The following is a 20,748-nucleotide window of genomic DNA, read 5'->3' as shown; positions in this document are numbered from 1 at the left end:
GAGAGAGAGAGAGAGAGAGAGAGAGAGAGAGAGAGAGAGAGAGAGAGACAATGACAATGACAAATTCTTTATTAACGGGGGTAATGGCATAAGCAAACAGGTGCTTTATTACATCCAGCCCTCGCCCATGGGAGGGTTTAATCTAATGATAATACGTTTTAAAAATGTTGGAATATCAATTAAAGAAGTAATAAAAGCAAACGACAAACAAGCAAACGATTAACAGACAAAACAAACAACAAGTCACGTAAGGCTAAATTACTACATTTAGTCAAGCTGTGGAACTCACAGAATGAAACTGAACGTAGCCGCTAGTGCAAAAGGCAGTGAAAGTGAAAGTGAAAGTGACGAGCCTGTTTGGCGCGGCAGCGGTTGCGCTGTGCTTCATAGCACGCTTTACTGTACCTCTCTTCGTTTTAACTTTCTGAGCGTGTTTTTAATCCAAACATATCATATCTATATGTTTTTGGAATCAGGAACCGACAAGGAATAAGATGAAATAGTTTTTAAAACGATTTCGGAAATTTAATTTTAATCATGATTTTTATATTTTTAATTTTCAGAGCTTGTTTTTAATCCAAATATAACATATTTATATGTTTTTGGAATCAGAAAATGATGAAGAACAAGATAAACGTAAATTTGGATCGTTTTATAATTTTATTTTTTTTTTTACAATTTTCAGATTTTTAATGACCAAAGTCATTAATTAATTTTTAAGCCACCAAACTGAAATGCAATACCGAAGTCCGGCCTTCGTCGAAGATTGCTTGGCCAAAATTTCAATCAATTTGATTGAAAAATGAGGGTGTGACAGTGCCGCCTCAACTTTTACAAAAAGCCGGATATGACGTCATCAAAGACATTTATCGAAAAAAAATGGCCGGGGATATCATTCCCAGGAACTCTCATGTCAAATTTCATAAAGATCGGTCCAGTAGTTTACTCTAAATCGCTCTACACACACACACACACAGACAGACACACACACACATACACCACGACCCTCGTCTCGATTCCCCCTCTATGTTAAAGCATTTAGTCAACACTTGACTAAATGTAAAAATATACATACAAACAAACATGACATATTATTGTCAAAGGTATAATGAAAACTGCTTCAAGCAACAAAAAACGTGTGAAACTTCGAGGGAAGAAAAAATCCGTGAAACTGAGGAGTCAATGAAGCAACTACGTTGCAAGTAATAGCATGTAGCATCGTTACATAAGTCATGTTATGAAATTAATTAGGTACATTTATCTGAGAGAGAGAGAGAGAGAGAGAGAGAGAGAGAGAGAGAGAGAGAGAGAGAGAGAGAGAGAGAGAGAGAAAGATAGAGAGGGAAACAGAGAAAGAGAGAGCGAGAGAGAGGGAGACAGAAATAGAGAGAGAGAGAGAGAGAAAGAGAGAGAGAGAGATAGAGAGAGAGAGAGAGAGAGAGAGAGAGAGAGAGAGAGAGAGAGAGAGAGAGAGAGAAAGAAAGATAGAGAGAAAGGCAGACGTAGATAGTTTATTCATTAGGCCATTGCCCCTTATGAAGGGGTCGGAACAAAAGGTTAACATTGCATATAATTGAACTGAACAGGTGCAAAAGAGGAGGAGAAGAAAAACAAGTCGCGTAAGGCGAAAATACAACATTTAGTCAAGTAGCTGTCGAACTCACAGAATGAAACTGAACGCAATGCCATTTTTCAGCAAGACCGTATACTCGTAGCATCGTCAGTCCACCGCTCATGGCAAAGGCAGTGAAATTGACAAGAAGAGCGGGGTAGTAGTTGCGCTAAGAAGGATAGCACGCTTTTCTGTACCTCTCTTTGTTTTAACTTTCTGAGCGTGTTTTTAATCCAAACATATCATATCTATATGTTTTTGGAATCAGGAACCGACAAGGAATAAGATGAAAGTGTTTTTAAATTGATTTCGACAATTTAATTTTGATAATAATTTTTATATATTTAATTTTCAGAGCTTGTTTTTAATCCAAATATAACATATTTATATGTTTTTGGAATCAGAAAATGATGGAGAATAAGATGAACGTAAATTTGGATCGTTTTATAAATTTTTAATTTTTTTTACAATTTTCAGATTTTTAATGACCAAAGTCATTAATTAATTTTTAAGCCACCAAGCTGAAATGCAATACCGAAGTCCGGGCTTCGTCGAAGATTGCTTGACCAAAATTTCAATCAATTGGGTTGAAAAATGAGAGCGTGACAGTGCCGCCTCAACTTTCACGAAAAGCCGGATATGACGTCATCAAAGACATTTATCAAAAAAATGAAAAAAACGTTCGGGGATTTCATACCCAGGAACTCTCATGTCAAATTTCATAAAGATCGGTCCAGTAGTTTAGTCTGAATCGCTCTACACACACACACAGACACACACACGCACATACACCACGACCCTCGTCTCGATTCCCCCCTCGATGTTAAAACATTTAGTCATAACTTGACTAAATGTAAAGAGAGAGAGAGAGAGAGAGAGAGAGAGAGAGAGCAACTACAACTTATGTATGTATGTGTGTGGGTGTGTATGTGTGTGCACAGATGTATGTGGTTATTTGGCAAATTCCTCCTCCTCCACTTTCATTTTCATTTCATTTCATTTTCATTACTTTATTGTCCCATCGCTGGGAAATTCGGGTCGCTTCCTCCCAGTGGAAAGCTAGCAGCAACGGAGTCGCGCTACCCAGGTGTCTGCGTGTTTGGGTGTATTCAGCCACCTGCACTTATGGCAGAATGACCAAGGTCTTTTACGTGCCATTGTGATGACACGGGGGTGGGACATGGCTTCCGTCTCTGGGTCTGCACATAAAGTTGACCCGTGTCCGTCCCGGCCCGAATTCGAACCTGCGACCTTCCGATCACAAGTCCAGTGCTCTACCAACTGAGCTACCGGGCCCCCTTGTCATATATTTCTTCATACATGTATTTGCTCAAACCAGACTGGCAGATGCTGTTTTCTCTTGGAAATTATTCTTCTCTCCAGTATACATGTTTTTTTCAAACAGCACACATACACACACATTACATACCTCACATAAACATAACTCTGTTTCTCTGCATGTATTACAATAAGAAACTATATAGCTATTCTGATGAACACGTGGGGGAATTCGGGGGCTGTGATTGGATGGTCTCTTCCGATCATCAAAGCATAATGCTACGGAAGTCGGCCATTTTACTCAATATCCAAAAGCATATTGTCAATAACAAAGACGCATGGTTCCGGTTTACCCATCTGTACCACGCGGCGATGTTTCTATCGACAACAGCACACACTGACAACTTGAAATTCTTCTCAGGAATGTTTTTCAGCTTTACAAATGTCGATAGCATACCCTTTTCTGCTAACTTCCCGATGAAACAGGACTAAACCAATTATTTTCTGTCCCTAAACACCACAAAATGCCCAAAGTCGAAAGATGTAGTACAAACAGGGGAGTAAAACGGAACAGCCGTTTTTGTGTGCCTGTGTGAGCTCAGTTGCCGACTAACACAAACTCAGTTTCGCATTCGGCTTTTCTTATCTCGTAACTCCACACTAAATACCCCACTTCCCCCCTGAAGTATTGATGTACAACCCATGGCACTAACATTCATATAGTCGTTTATAACTTAGGTTGAAAAGTTCGCTTCATGACGAGACAAGTATAAATGCCATTCACCCAAACTGAAAACATCTTGCCGTCTGCTCGCGTTGTACGCATTAGCTGTTCTCTTCTCCTCCCCTTGTTGCATCCTAGTTCTTCAGTTGTTTCTAGTTTTCCGTTGATGTTGTGTTTTGGTCTTCTTGATAAGTAGTCTTGTTCAAAATGAAAAAAACTCAAACTTCTTTTTGTTGTATACAAATGAACTAATAAAAAGCTGTTTAACAGCTGTGTTGTCAAATCGAGTTTTTTTTCCAAAGTCAGTGTGGCGCCTGCGCAAAACTAATGCGCATAAGAAACGGCGTCTGCTATCAAAACCTGAGATCAACGCATCGACTCAAAAACTGTCATTTTGTAAGTTTGGAACAACAAATCAAGGTCAGAACAGCTATATAATCGCTATTGTGTTTTCAGCGTAGCAATAGGGTCCGATATTTAGACTCGAACAAGTATAATGCGACTCGTCTTCGACTCGTCGCATTATACTTGTCTCGTCTAAATATCGGACCCTATTGCTACGCTGAAAACACAATAGCTGGTAATATTCATGTGTTTGGTTGTGTGTGTGTGTGTGTGTGTGTGTGTGTGTGTGTGTGTGTGTATGTGTGTGTGTGTGTGCGTGCGTTCGTTTCCCCCACCCCTTTTTTTTAAATTCACCCCCCCCCCCCCCTTTATGAATGTGTATCACTTTTAGTCTAGAATGCCTCTGCCCAAGACATCATCCAACCACTTCTCTCCCCTTTCATTCATTTCCGTTCCTAAAGTTCCTTCCCTTTTGGGGGTGCACGTTAAAGATCCCACGATTGACAAAAGGGTCTTTCCTGGCAAAATTGTATAGGCATAGATAAAAATGTCCACCAAAATACCCGTGTGACTTGGAATAATAGGCCGTGAAAAGTAGGATATGCGCCGAAATGGCTGCGATCTGCTGGCCGATGTGAATGCGTGATGTATTGTGTAAAAAAATTCCATCTCACACGGCATAAATAAATCCCTGCGCCTTGATTATGTGCGCGATATAAATTGCATAAAAAAAAATTAAAAAAAACCAAAACAACCTGCGCTTAGAACTGTGCCCACGGAATACGTGCGATATAAGCCTCATATTGATTGATTGATTGATTTTTTGCGTGTTTCCCCTCCATTTTCTTTCAAACCTTGTTCGTTCCGTGTTGCGTCTGCTTTTTGTAGTCTTTTGAGTTCTTGTTTTTCCTGATGAAGCTTCCATAAGCAACAATTCGTACCGTCTTGTCTTGTTTCGGTGAGTACAGTATTCGTTTGTTTTTTAAATAAGAAACTCTCCAAAACACATCAATATGTGCATGAGGTTCCTCGAGAACGGAAATAATTTGCTGCTGAATCACACACTCTGAAATCAATGGCTATAGCACATTCTGTTTCAACACAGGTATTCAAATGATTTCAAGAAAAATAAAAATATAATTGTTTTCTGAAAAAGTTAAATTCTATCTTTTCTTTTCCTCGATCAGTTATAAATCTTGATATAATGAAATGCAGTCTAACAACTACATACACGTGCCTGATTTCAATAGATCTAGCATATATATACTCTCATTCATACTTTCTCTCTCATTCATACAAATCTTGGAGTAATAAAATACATGTTCATCACTCTTTTTTAATAATTAGTGCAAAATTCTTCAAATTGAAATCCTGCCATTAAAAAACAAAAACCGATGATCGATATGATATACGTAAAGGTTTATGTGGAAACGAAGAACATGTACTTTATTAAAAAAAAAATTAGAATGCTTCAAATTGCAACCTTTGAGGTAAATGTTGCTTTTATAGATCTTAAATTTCTTTCCACAAGCATTCTAGCAAAAATCAAAATACGGACTTACACAACAAATCCATATACCCATAAATCAGCATATCAAACTGAAATGGATAATGACATTCTGAAGTCACATGAATTGAGTAGAAAAAAAAGAAAAGGTTCATTCAAAATGCATATGATTCACAGCAAAACAAATGCATAGTTCTATCTCAAAAACACTTTCCTGAGTAGCATGTTCAAATTAAATGATCAATCAATCATTAAATTATTGTTTTTGATGGAAGATGGTGTTATGACAAATAATAATGATGGTTATAATGGTACTCCGAGGCATAAAAAGTGACTGAGCAATTTCACAGGGCAAAAGAAAAAACATTTGACAAGTTTGCCAAATATGGAAATGCAAATAGAGGAAAATATTCTTTCTTTCTTTATTTGGTGTTTAACGTCGTTTTCAACCACGAAGGTTATATCGCGACGGGGAAAGGGGGAAGATGGGATAGAGCCACTTGTCAATTGTTTCTTGTTCACAAAAGCACTAATCAAACATTTGCTCCAGGGGCTTGCAACGTAGTACAATATACATGTATTACCTTACTGGGAGAATGCAAGTTTCCAGTACAAAGGACTTAACATTTCTTACATACTGCTTGACTAAAATCTTTACAAAAATTGACTATATTCTATACAAGAAACACTTAACAAGGGTAAAAGGAGAAACAGAATCCGTTAGTCACCTCTTACGACATGCTGCCCAGGGAGCATCGGGTAAATTCTTCCCCCTAACCCGCGGGGGGTAGAGGAAAATATGCAAGATACAGGTAATTCTTGAAAATTTGTTTTTCAAGACACAGCAGTTTATAAATCAGATTCTAAACCAAATACAGAACCGCACAGAAGACATTAATTGTTCTAGTGTCATATATACTGTACTTTGAAAGAAGATAAAAAAAAAGTAAGACACAAAAAAAATGCACATTCTTCAACAAAACAATCAAAAAAAGTAAATGCCACAGTACTGTGGATAATAGCTAACTCTGTGCAAGCTGATAGTAAATTGTTTTCCTGATTGCATTTCAGATAAGAACAAAGGAATAATTCCCATACAAATGCACACTGAACAAATTCTGCTTATTTTTTTCCTGACTGTATCTGAGATATGGGCACATGCATATATACACTCACAAATGAATACTGAACAAATTCTTATTATGACCAGCGTATCACAGGGTGGTTATATGAGATTAACGGAAGTTCACTATACATCTCCAAAACAATTAAGCAAACAGTACATGCAGCCATTCCCCTAAAAATAACATTGTTTTCGAATTTCACCTAAAGGTCATTATAGGTTTGGGTGTAAGCATTTGTTGTTCTGAAATATTTTAAAGGTTTACAAGTTCTCAAAATGATCTTCACAATAATTAACATTACCCAATAAATTAAGTTTTATCTAAAAAAAAAGAGTAAACACATCAACCTTTTCTCACACAAACAAAATATGCAAATGAAAGACTGTTTCAAACAAAATCTTGCATCTACTGCTGTACTACTAGAAAATAATGCTTGACATATATCCAAAATAATCATTTCTCATTCATGTACCAAAAAGACAGTTATTTTCAAGAACACCAATTTTTACCACTTGTAAAGGAGGCTTTTATGATGAAAAACTTAAGATCCCTTTTCACATAGATGTTGTGGTCCCTGGTAAAAAAATAGTTATGCACTGCATAAAACTGAAAAAGGTAAATATAAATTATACCCAAATATCGTTTTTGAATCCTAATGCTTGGAATAGGGAACACATTTCTACAAATGACTTTCTGAATCATGAAGCAAATGGTTTTCATCTCACAAGAACAAACGAAATATGTACATAACCACAAACTAATGTCTTCAAAATGTAACAGATATCTCATGAAATGTAAAGAAAAAAACACTTCTTAATAAGAGCTTAGAATAGATACAGGTGCAAAGGAACAATTTGTTTGTTTGTTTATTTGTTGCTTAACGTCCAGCCGACTACGCAGAGCCATATCAGGACGAGGAAGGGGGGGATGAAGGGGGCCACTTGTCAAGCGATTCCTGTTTACAAATGCACTAACCCATTACTTGTGTCCCAGCAGGCTTTAGTAAAACTAAATTAATACCTACTGGAAGATTACCAGTTTCCAGTATGTTAAAATAGGCTTAACCTATCTACTGCTGGACTTACATCAGAACACTAACAGATTAAACTATACATGAATCGCGAGACAAGCGGCAAGAGAAGAGATTTTTGGAAAAAATACAGGTGAATGAGCAAGAAGGCAGAAAAAAGAAAAGAATTCACGAAGAAAAAGAGAGCATGACAGGAAAGAGGAACCAAAAATCTACCTAACAGCAAACTAGAAAGCTCCTGCGGTTCCAAACACAGGAGGGGCCTTTAATTTCATAACCGCAGTGCCCCACTGCGGGAGCAAAGGAACAAAAAAACAAAAAAAAAAAGGAACCCCACAAAGCTTTCAAAAATACAGAACTAAGCTTATCTTTTGGTCAACTGTGCTCTTTCACAGTATACAAACAGCAGTGGAGACATTGTATTCTGAATTTCTTTCTTTCTTTATTTGGTGTTTAACGTCGTTTTCAACCACGAAGGTTATATCGCGACGGGGAAAGGGGGGAGATGGGATAGAGCCACTTGTCAATTGTTTCTTGTTCACAAAAGCACTAATCAAAAATTTGCTCCAGGGGCTTGCAACGTAATACAATGTATTACCTTACTGGGAGAATGCAAGTTTCCAGTACAAAGGACTTAACATTTCTTACATACTGCTTGACTAAAATCTTTACAAAAATTGACTGTATTCTATACAAGAAACACTTAACATGGGTAAAAAGAGAAACAGAATCCGTTAGTCGCCTCTTACGACATGCTGGGGAGCATCGGGTAAATTCTTCCCCCTAACCCGCAGGGGTGATTCTGAATTTAAACACACTGGATACTACAGAACTTGTCAAATCAAAATGCCTCAAGCGCAATAGACGATTTTTAGAAATAACTCCATCGGGTTTGTATAGGTTGTGGAAGAGTGCAAACTTGATTTTTTGTTACTTGGACAAACATTGGAGGGGCCAATCACAAGCAAGGGGTGTGTCGGAAAAAAATGGACCCTCCAATGTTTGTCAGAGGTTTTGGCAAGGGTATACACAGTCTTCCACAACCCATCCAAATCCGACAGAGTTTTTTTTCTCGGAATTTGTCAAAAGCAGACATTTGAGGGTATATAGCACAGTAGGTGGCACGACAGTTTTATAGTAAAAAAACTCTTATTTTTAAACACAGTTTTAAACTCCAGCCAAAATGGAATTTTCAAATGTAAAACCTTATCTCCTGGAACAAATGATTTTGATCCTGACACACAATTATGCTTATCAATTCCCAAACACACTCTCAAATATTATATACACAATTTTTCATCCTCCAGTCAAAATGGCATTTAAATCAAATGTACACATTCTGATTTTTTGTTTGTTAGTTACATGATAGACACACAATTACATACACCCATTTCCTAACACCCTCTCTAAATAATAATCATCATGTTATTCCACTCTCAAAATGGCATCTGCATTTTGAATATACAATCCATTTTTTTTTAGCAAAACCATGGGCACACAATTACATCAAATCTAAAGCATCATCTTTAAAGTCTAAACATAATGTCAATCTACACCCAACTGGCATCAGCATCAAATGTAGAATGTGATTGTTTCAGCAACGTCATGGATACACACACTCCAAATCGCAACCACCCTCAACCTAAGCAGCATGTTGGTCTTGAGCCAAATTGGCATTCACTTCCAATATACAGTCTGAATTTCTGTGTAACAAGCAGCGGTACCTGTGATGTAAGGCCCCTACAATGAGAGGACACCTCCTTTAAAAGGAAACCTTCTGTTGGCCCTTTTCCTACTAAAATGTACCTGACATGACAGGCCACCTGCAATCTAGCTACACTTTTGGTTGTCTCCAAGGGGGACCTTACATCACAGGTAGCACTGTACGGTACACTACAGTATGTGTAATGATGCTCAGTCATCAAGAAGGGGGGTGGATCATGTTGGTGTACCTGGGGTCATACTTTGGCCAGAAGTATGGGAACATCTTGGATGACTCTGTTCCGAAAACGTCAAGCAGTCTTCTGTTCATATTAGAAAACCTGGAAAAGAAGAATAAGTAAAAGAGAACAGAGGTAATGCAAAGGGAAAACTTGTTCATACAATCCAGTTTTCCACTTACACCTACCTACCTCCTCTCTGTTGCAAACAAATAAAGCTTTACACTAACTGTGGTTGATACATTTAGGTGCTTGGGAGTTTTGCGATTACTGATTTCTTGCATCCACTCCACCCCCAAATAAATGTTTTCTGAATTATAGAATAAAACAGACAATTGTTATAAATGTCTAAAACTGGTAGAACAAGCCAAAGAACAGAAAAGTAAAAGCAGCAAAGCATGAATATCTAAACCGTGTTTTTGAGATTGTTTCCCCAAGAAACATGTGTTTGAAACTGGATAAACACAAAAAACACAAAAAAGACCGTTGGGGAGACAATCAATGTTAAAAAACAAGTCGCGTAAGGCGAAAATACAACATTTAGTCAAGTAGCTGTCGAACTCACAGAATGAAACTGAACGCAATGCAACGCAGCAAGACCGTATACTCGTAGCATCGTCAGTCCACCGCTCACGGCATAGGCAGTGAAATTGACAAGAAGAGCGGGGTAGTAGTTGCGCTGGGAAGGATAGCACGCTTTTCTGTACCTCTCTTCGTTTTAACTTTCTGAGCGTGTTTTTAATCCAAACATATCATATCTATATGTTTTTGGAATCAGGAACCGACAAGGAATAAGATGAAAGTGTTTTTAAATTGATTTGGAAACTTTAATTTTGATAATAATTTTTATATATTTAATTTTCAGAGCTTGTTTTTAATCCGAATATAACATACTTATATGTTTTTGGAATCAGCAAATGATGGAGAATAAGATAAACGTAAATTTGGATCGTTTTATAAAAATTTTTTTTTTTTACAATTTTCAGATTTTTAATGACCAAAGTCATCAATTAATTTTTAAGCCACCAAGCTGAAATGCAATACCGAAGTCCGGGCTTCGTCGGAGATTACTTGACCAAAATTTCAACCAATTTGGTTGAAAAATGAGAGCGTGACAGTGCCGCCTCAACTTTCACGAAAAGCCGGATATGACGTCATCAAAGACATTTATCAAAAAAATGAAAAAAACGTCTGAGGATATCATACCCAGGAACTCTCATGTCAAATTTCATAAAGATCGGCCCAGTAGTTTAGTCTGAATCGCTCTACACACACACACACACAGACAGACACACACACACACACACATACACCACGACCCTCGTCTCGATTCCCCCCTCTATGTTAAAACATTTAGTCAAAACTTGACTAAATGTAACAAGAGATCTTAACTCACCAAGACAGTACAAAACTTGTGTAAAACTTTTGCCTATGGAGGCTTCGTCAGGACAACATAAATTACAGAAAGAAAACTAAAAACCAAATGCAAACAGCAGATAAAAAAGGCTAACAACGAAAGCAGACAAAGCAAAGCCTACTTGTTGCGTGTGACCCTCAAAAGCCATTTCCAGTACGCTGGTCTCAGTGCATGGGGTTCCAAAACAGCCTGCAACATCATCATCATCACTTTTTTTTTTTAAAACAGTTATGAAAAAAAAGTATATTGCTGTGATAGCATTAATAAAGGTCAAATTATTTTCTGGTACACAGACACACACAGACACACACACACACACACACACACACACACACACACACACACACACACACCCACACCCTCTCTCTCTCTCTTCCATTTTAATCCCTTTTTTACCACTGATCTTCTTCACTGTTATTGTCATCCAAGTGCATGCTATCATCTTTTCATCAGATGTGGCCATCGTACCAGCCCAAACATTTTCTTCATGCATTATATCATGAAAACCTGAGTCATGTTTGTATTAAAATAAGAGAAAACAAATAAAAAGCCTGACTAAACTTACAGCATGAAAGACGAAGGCACAGGAAAAGGCGTAGATGAAGATGTCGGCATGGCGGATGTATGGCAGTCGTCCTGCTTCTATACCTTTGAAGTACAGGAGCTGGAAACCAAAAAATATCTTGATAAGAGTTGCCTGATACACGTAATAAAAATTTGATTTTTTAAAAATTATTCATTTTAGAATAAATTGTAAACGTTTGCTCCTATTCCTAGTACTTTAATCTACTTGTCTTGCAATCAAGGAAGAAAAATGTCAACAAGAACGGAAACAAAAATAAGTGACGCATTCATTCCATTCACTCATCAAAATTGTTTGACTGAAGGGAAGCAACCCAATGCTCATTGTACGCTTCAAAGAAATATGTTACCTCCCTTTAACTGCAACAATCGCGCTCTAACTCATTCCGTACGAACGGCAAGACTTTTATCGTCAACATAAACCTTCAGTCTTCAATAATGGCTGGAATACGGAGAACACAGACACGCACGCACATTGAGGTATGCATATGAACACACACACACACCCACACACACACACACACACAAGCACAGACATGCACTCACTCACACACAAATACATGCGTTGGTGCATTCACAACCACACACACATATACACACACATAATTTATACACTTACAAACTTGCACGAATAACAACATCAACAACAACAACTGCAACAACAACACACATGCACGGACAGTCAGTCAGACAGTTAGACAAACAGACAGACAGACAGACAGACAGACAGACACTGAGACACAGGGCTTAAAACCAACAGTTATGCCAATGAACAACCACCAGTACCTCCACAAGTTTGGCAGCGCAGAAGAGTGAGACAGTGAGGCTGTTGTAGAAGTACATGGCGCCTCCAGCAAGGAAGCCTGCCACCATGCCGTGAATTGCCTCGTCCTTCTGTCGCAACCAGCGCAGTGTGCAGTTCACTCCCTGTAACGTGCAACAATTTAGAACCATCATGGGCCATACACCTGCATTTATACAACTAACAAGAAAGAAAAGGTACTGGAACGTTTTAATTTCAATAAAACAATATTATTCTTGATTTTGGAACGTCAGCAGTCTTTCTGTTTTGGACATATACCTGCATGTTTACAAGACCAACAAAACCGAACACAAGGCTTTGGTTTGTGGTGGAAATTAGATAACGAATATATGCTACACTTTGCTGACAGATGTGTGGAAATAAAGATAACAAATATATGCTACACTTTGCTGACAGATGTGTGGAAATAAAGATAACAAATATATGCTACACTTTGCTGACAGACGTGTCGCTGTGCTTTGTTGTTCAAAGTTATCCTGACCACATACAAATTAAAACTCAAAACTAGAATTACTAAGAAAACACGATAGGAAGTTCTGTGCCAGAAGAAATACTGTTTTTGCACGTTTGACAATTGTGTCAATACATAGAGATTACACAACGTCATCGAGTGAGGGACCGAAAAATATTGAAACTCGAGGATGATTTTTTTGTGGTATCAACCGAGACCGTAGGTCGAGGTTGATACCACACAAAAAAATCATCCGAGAGTTTCAATATTTTTTGGTCCCTCACAAGATGACGTTTGTGTAATTTGTGTATATAATGATCAACGACAAAGACAAAAATTAAAACAAAAACAACACGAACTCTTTTCCATCGAGGAATGGTGGAAGGAAAATAGTGTGGCGTGTCTTAGATCTAGATCTAAATTGATCTCTATGACCCGTGCCTTGATACCATTGAGATCATAGGAGATGCACAGCAGTGCCGATACCAGGTTTCTTTAGCTTCACTTTAAAATGATATCAGAACGATAGTTATTCACTTGAAAGTGAACACAGAGTTGTATACACAGTCATCTCAGCCATGTGGATACCACAGAAAAGCATCGATGATGAATACTGAGCACGTGGCTGTCCATGCACGACCACATAGGCGTTTGTGTCATCCATGGCCAAAGACGACAAACAAAACTTCCTCTCTCTCTTGGTCGACCAGCATCGTGTTTTTTTCATTCGCAAATTCACATCTCGATTACTTCCATTTATTCGCAACCCCGTTCGATACTTACCCTGAAGACAACCGAATACAAGCTTAGAAAGGCAGCCAGGCCAAAGCTGTCACGTCCCCAGAACACCTTGGTGACCTCGCTGGGTCTCCGTCGGATGGCAGAAATGGAGGAAATCAGTTTGATCAGCAGTTGAACCACGTAGCCCAGTCCAAACATCTTGCACAGACCCTGTCAAATGTAACAGAAGAGATGAACGTATAAATAATGCGTTCAATATTGCTAAGTTTCAAATGCAAGAGGAGATGAACGTATAAATAATGCGTTCAATATTGCTAAGTTTCATATGCAAGAGGAGATGAACGTATAAATAATGCGTTCAATATTGCTAAGTTTCAAATGCAACAGAGGAGATGAACGTATAAATAATGCGTTCAATATTGCTAAGTTTCAAATGCAACAGAGGAGATGAACGTATAAATAATGCGTTCAATATTGCTAAGTTTCAAATGCAACAGAGGAGATGAACGTATAAATAATGCGTTCAATATTGCTAAGTTTCAAATGCAACAGAAGAGATGAACGTATTAATAATGCGTTCAATATTGCTAAGTTTTTGTCAGGTGGCGGGATTGGATATAACTAGTTTGATCAGCAGTGGAACCGCGCAGTCAAATTTAAACATCCTGCACAGAACAAGTGACAAAGTATTAAATATCGCTTAATATTTTGCTTGCCTTTTCAATGAATGGTAGGAAAGTATGTTGTAACGTTTGAAAAATGCAGGACATAACCATACCTCAAAAAGGAGAAATGATAGAAAGCAAAAACAACACCTTACCATGTAAAACAGTTAACATACACACACGTGGTAAAACATATCCTTTTCCAAAGCTAAAGAATTCCGACAGACATTTCCAGTCTTTTCAGTTACCCAACAAAACTAAGCCCAGATGATTCAGTGTCACAGTGATGGCATTCCAAAGGCAGTCAGACAGTCTTTCACTTTTAACCATTGCCTGAACTTTCTCATTTTAACAAACAAAACATTCATCGAAATTCCAAATGCAATAAAGACCGGCGTGCTGTCGGTTCATAACAAAACAAACAACAACAAAAGAATTAGGGGGCCGGGCCTAGCGGATAATGTTGAGAGATACAATTTAAAAAAAAAAGTCACATAAAAACCCACACACAGGCAACTCTCCCCCTCCCCTCCCCACACACATATCACAGGAAACCTCCACCTCCCCCAAAACCCCCACACACACACATACGCCTACCCCCCCCCCCCCCCCCCCCCCCCCATCAAACCGCTCTCCCCTTCTACCCCCCGAACACACACAACAGTAAACAAAACTCAGCCACAATCTTCATCCCCACACTCCCTCCTCCTCCTCCCCATACAACCCAGCAGCCCGTCACGCTCCCGTGCACGGCAAAATCCAGGCAAAACATAAATCCCTCGATAAAATGTCAATTTCGCCGCCACGCTCTCTTGCCTCCCGTGTCAGGGGGGATTAGAGGAACATATTTATTGCATGTACGTCTCAAACCCCTTTATTGTTCGCGGAGAGGGCCGGGGCCCGTCACAGGCCCATAAAGCCAGGATAGTGGCAACCCCACCAGGGCCGGACTACCGGGGGGTTATGGGGGTTGCGCAACCCCCCCCCCCTACCCTAAACATGTACCTTACTTATTTAATTTTTTTGGTATTATTGCTTATTTTATGTCGTTTCATGCAAGGAGCGACCATTTTCTTATCTCAGAATATGACCTACCCGTCAGCTTCAGGGGGCTTCGCCCCCTGACCCCCACAACGAGGGGGGGGGGGGGGGTGGGTGTGTTCTAGGGTTTCCGGACCCCCCCCAGCCAAAAAATAAAAATATTGAATGAGGTATGCATTTCTTTATTTTACATTGAGTTTCAATTTTTGGGGTATTAATCAGTGACAAAATCTGCTGCCTGAAACTGGTAATGATCATCCTCAGAATGCACCAGATTGCACCATTTTGCATCCTTTTTTTCAAAATTTCCGGGGGGGCTAGCCCCCGGACCCCCCTAGCAAGCTAGGCGCTTCGCGCCGTCGGCTCGGCGCTTCGCGCCTTCACACCCATATCTTCACAAAATACTTTTGAAAAAACCCAGTCATAAAATGAACTGATCCGCCCCTGCCGCCAGGGGGGACATCCCCCTGGGCCACCACTGGCAACCCCCCCCCTCCTCTTCGCCTAGTCCGGCCCTGCCCACGCGCAGCTGGGAGCCAGAGGAACTTGTCACAGGTGTCATCTTATCTTGTGGGAGAGGGGGAAGAAAAAACAAGTCCCGTAAGGCGAAATTACTACATTTAGTCAAGCTGTCCAACTCACGGAATGAAACTAAACGCACTGTATTTTTTTTCACCAAGACAGTAGTATACAGCTTCGTCAATCCCCGCGAGAAGGAAATCGCTCACCTCCCACGTGCAAAACGCAGTGATATGCACACGCCAGAATAGCGCGGTAGCGTATTGTGCTAAGCAGGAAAGTGCGCTTTTCTGTATTCGTGTTAACTTTCTGAGTTTGTTTTGAATACAACCTATCATATCTATATGTTTTTGGAATCAGGAAACGATAAAGAATAAGATGAAATCATTTTAGGATCGATTTCTTAAATTTTAATCGTACGACTAATTAATCTATTTTCGTTAATTGTGATCACATTTTAAGAGTAAACATGACATATGTATATATTTTTAGATTCAGAATGTGATGAAGAATACGATGCAATCGATTTTAATGACAACTTTAATGAGCAAACTCATTAATTAATTTGTAAGCCTCCAAGCTGAAATGCAATACCAAAGTCCGGGCGTCGTCGAAGATTACTTGACCAAAATTTCAACCAATTTGGTTTAAAAATGAGAGCGTGACAGTGCCGCCTCAACTTTCACGAAAAGCCGGATATGACATCATCAAAGACATTTATCAAAAGAATGAAAAAAACGTCTGGGGATATCATACCCAGGAACTCCCATGTAAAATTTCATGAAGATCGGTCTAGTAGTTTTCTCTAAATCGCTCTACACACACACACACACACACACACACACATACACCACACCCTCGTCTCGATTCCCCCCTCTACGTTAAAACATTAAGTGTAAAAAGAAAAAAAAACACATGTAGGTTGATTTGGAGTTTTTTGGGGCTTGTTACACTGCGCAGCAAACTTGCATGCAACTAGATGTGTATGTAACTGTGTTAAGTTGTCCACCGTATCTGGTGTGACACATCCCTACAGAGCTAGACTATACTGGACAAGCTTCATGGTTTCGTTTTTAACATTCGCATGCTCGATGTGTATAACAGCTAGTTGCCATCCAAGATGAAATGCTTTTTTATTTTAGTTAAAAAAAAAATCATTTTATTATTTTTAGTTGTGTGTGTGGGTCGTATTCACGCTGACGCTCTACTAATACGATTTAAACTGAATTGACATTTTGATGTCTGATCTTCGAAAAATTGTACCCCGTTCTATCACGACATGGTAAGTGCGACTGCAAGTATATGCACACCTCAACACGCACCACGTTGCAAAAAACATCTGCAACATCAGCGCATTAAGGCCGTCTTGCGATTACAGACGCATTAAAGCTGGTGTAACAGCAAACAGAAAAATCATACAGCCATCAATCTTGTCGTCGCAGCCAAAAGCTGTCCATGAACAATCGCTTTTGACCAAAACGCAACCGTGCGATAGATCTCTGTTCTGGCACTCCTGCTAGCTGCATTCTCAATAGCAAATACAGGCACAAAGAACAAAAATTAAAAGAGTGGAGGAAAACAGCAAGAATGAAAATAAAGACAAATGAACATGCGCGTAGGCAAAGAAAACTGCATGAACAAGCGCGCAAGCAAAAGCATAAACAGAGAGAGAGAGAGAGAGAGAGAGAGAGAGAGAGAGAGAGAGAGAGAGAGAGAGAGAGAGAGAGAGAGAGACAATGACAATGACAATGACAAATCTTTATTTTTCGAGGGTGACAAGAATAAGCATAGATATGCTTTTTTGCATCTGGCCCTCGCCCTAAAGAGGGACTAAACTATTTTACTATAACTATGACTAGGGAAAAAAAGGTTACATAAAAACATTAATGGTAGAACATATAAGTTTATGTACATGAAGCGCATTATGTAGAAGCATTGTAGATCATAAGGTAGTGTTCAAAATTGGGTGTAAAGCAATGAAGATAAACGGAAAGTAACCCAACAATACATTAGCTCAGCAAAACAATGTATTACAGAGCCAAATCTTCGTGATTTTGTCACAATAAACCATAATTCCGATAATGAACAACTGTATACAAAGAAAACATACCAATCAAGTTTATTTGTTCATAGAGTTCATTAAATGGAAAGAATATTTGGTTCTAAAAGAATCTGTGTTGGTGGATTGCCGCAGGGCGTCCGGAAGAGCGTTCCAGAGGCTGCTTCCTGAATAAACAAGACTTGATTTAAATAGGTCTATCCTAGGAAGAGGAGTGTTTAGTTTTATAAAGTGGTGCGAATTCTTCAAAGAGAACTTTGAGCAAATGGTTTCGGGTGCATTTTCTGTCATAATTTTATGCATCATTATTCCTTTGTTGTAATTCATTCTTGACTTCAGAGGTAGGACCCCTATGTTGATGTAGTCTGAGTCGGTGAGAGTAGTCTGTTTGAGTAATACTACTTTTAGCGCTCTTTTGTGTAATCTGCTGAGTAGCTTTAGGGAATTATCACTTGCAGAGTCCCATAGAGTGGATGCGTAATCAATAAGAGACTGAATATGAGCAGTGAAAAATAACTTCCTGGCTTGACAATTAAGGAAGTGTTTAATTCTAGATAAGAGGTACACTTTCTTTGACACTAATTTACTAAGTTGTTCAATGTGAGTTGACCAAGACAGGTTGTTATCGATGTGGACACCTAGAACTTTGTGATGGTCGACTTTTTCCACTATATTGCCGTCAATCATTAAATCGGGACCAGTTGAGGTAAAATTCTGTCGTTTTTGTCTAGTTGTAATTATCATATATTTGGTTTTCTTTGGGTTAAGAGACATGTGATTTAGGTCAGTCCATTCTGTCAGCTGGTTTAGACTTCCTTGGAGGGATTCTGATAAGCGAGTTAAATTTTTGTTACTGGAGTGAATTGTGGTATCATCTGCAAAAAGTTCACATAAATGTTGAATATAAAGGGGGAGGTCATTAACATATATTGAGAAGAGCAGAGGTCCTAATACCGATCCTTGTGGTACACCGTAATCTACAGCTTGCATGCTCGATGCTCTAGTGTTTGTAAGAACTGTCTGTTGTCTGTCAGAGAGGAATGAACTAACAAGATTGATAGTATCATATCCGACGCCATACAAACCGAATTTTCTAAGCAATAATGTGTGATCAATTACGTCAAAGGCTTTTGCAAAGTCTACGAAAATGGCACCACAGAATTCATTATCGTTTATTTTGTCCAACCACTGATCAACAAGAGAGATTAAGGCAGTGTGGCAGGAATGCTTAGCTCTAAATCCTGATTGTTTAGGATGGAATAAGTTGTTTTGGTTGAAATGTGTTAGGATGTGTTTGTTGATATGCTTTTCCAGTGGTTTTGATAACACAGACAAAATGGAAATTGGCCTATAATTTGAGGGGTCTCTTTTGTCACCTGATTTAAACAGAGGAATGACTTTAGCCTGTTTCAGGGCGACTGGAAAATATTTTTTGTCTAAACAGAGATTGTAAATGTAGGTAAGTGTTTCAGAAATTACGGGGGCTGACAATTTAAGAATCCTACCATCAAGCCCATCGAGCCCCCGGGTGCCTGTTTGCTTGAGGTGTGTAAGTGCGTGAAAAACTTCAGGTACTGTAAGAAGGGGAATTTTTGCTGGACATGAAATTTGTTTTGATTTGCAAAATTCTTCTAAAACTTTCAAATCATTTAATTTGGACTTGTCATTTTTAATCACAGTTTCAGCAATTTTGGAAAAATGTGTGTTTAAAGCATCGGGAGATATGTCCTTGATACAACTCGGATGACTGGCAGCCTTTTTATTCGTAAGTTCATTTATTGCCTTCCATATATTCTTTGAGTTTTGCTTTGAACTTGATGCTAGGTCACGAAAATATTTTATCTTTTTTGTTCGTTTAAGTGAATTTACCTTATTTCTCTGTTCTCTGTATTCCTCTTCCTTGCCAACCGACTTTAAAAAATCGCGATGGTCAATGGCATGTTGTAAATCATTATCAAACCATTTAGGTTTTACAATGTGCCTAACTCTCTTTATTCTCCACGGAGCATGTTTATCGTATATGTCATTGAAGGCACTAAGCCAATGTGTTAGGGCTTCGTCCGGATCCGTAAAATTGTAAGTATCAGATAGTGGGGAATTCCAAAGTTCATGTAGAAAGGTGTCTTCGTTAAATTGAGAAAAAGAGCGGTATTTTATTGTCTTGTGACCAACTTTAGGAATTTTGACACCCTTTCTTGACCATGTTAAACAGACAGGAAAATGATCGCTGCAACCATTGGCTGGAGAGAGAGAGAGAGAGAGAGAGAGAGAGAGAGAGTGAGAGAGAGAGAGAGAGAGAGAGAGAAAGAGAGAGAGAGAGAGAGAGAGAGAGAGAGAGAGAGAGAGAGAGAGAGAGAGAGAGAGAGAGAGAGAGAGAGAGAGAGAGAGAGAGAGAGACACTCGCTTTTAGCTGTGCCCAGCCTCCATCAACCAAAACTATGCAAGGGGTAAACAAGAAAAAGAAGACGAAGCAGAAAGCAGCGGTATTTTTCTCTCTCTCCAACGCCTTGTCGAAAAATGATAAACGAGCGCGTGGTGTGTGTGTGGAGAAAAGCAAAGAGTAAAAGCAGACCCGGGCCCCTAAAAAACACCTTCTGTCGTCGCCTGTGTGTTGAACAGCAATTCCAGTCAATTTTTTACCATCCGGAATTCACTCTAAAACCCTCCAAGTTTCCAGCTAAGACAATGACGGACAAGTTGACGGGAGTTTGGGAAGCCTGGAGACATGACGGTACAGGGGGTTGGGGGTGAGAGAGATAGAGAGAGAGAGAGAGAGAGAGAGAGAGAGAGAGAGAGAGAGAGAGAGGGAGAGACTCAGACTTAGAGAGAGAGAGAGAGAGAGAGAGAAGGAGAGAAAGAAAGAGAGAGAGAGAGAGGGGGGGGGGGGGGG

At 39.1% G+C, this 20,748-nt stretch overlaps 1 protein-coding gene across 2 annotated transcripts in view; it reads right to left on the bottom strand.

Annotated features, from left to right (window-relative positions):
* Positions 1-5,275: 5,275 nt before the first annotated feature.
* LOC138962265 (transmembrane protein 135-like) overlaps positions 5,276-20,748 on the bottom strand; it is a 166,882-nt gene continuing 151,409 nt past the window's right edge. For both annotated transcript variants that reach the window (XM_070334012.1, XM_070334010.1), the window contains exons 9-13: positions 13,617-13,784; positions 12,346-12,486; positions 11,543-11,641; positions 11,099-11,166; positions 5,276-9,662 (exon numbers count right to left, since the gene is read on the bottom strand). In XM_070334012.1, coding sequence (XP_070190113.1) covers positions 9,542-9,662; positions 11,099-11,166; positions 11,543-11,641; positions 12,346-12,486; positions 13,617-13,784 — 597 coding nt within the window. In that variant the 3' untranslated portion in view covers positions 5,276-9,541. The remainder of the gene's footprint in view (positions 9,663-11,098; positions 11,167-11,542; positions 11,642-12,345; positions 12,487-13,616; positions 13,785-20,748) is intronic.

The sequence above is a fragment of the Littorina saxatilis genome, linkage group LG3, assembly GCF_037325665.1.
Source record: "Littorina saxatilis isolate snail1 linkage group LG3, US_GU_Lsax_2.0, whole genome shotgun sequence".
NCBI lineage: Eukaryota > Metazoa > Mollusca > Gastropoda > Littorinimorpha > Littorinidae > Littorina > Littorina saxatilis.
The sequence above is the reverse complement of the archived record's forward strand: the minus strand, read 5'-3'. Positions and strand labels throughout refer to the sequence as shown.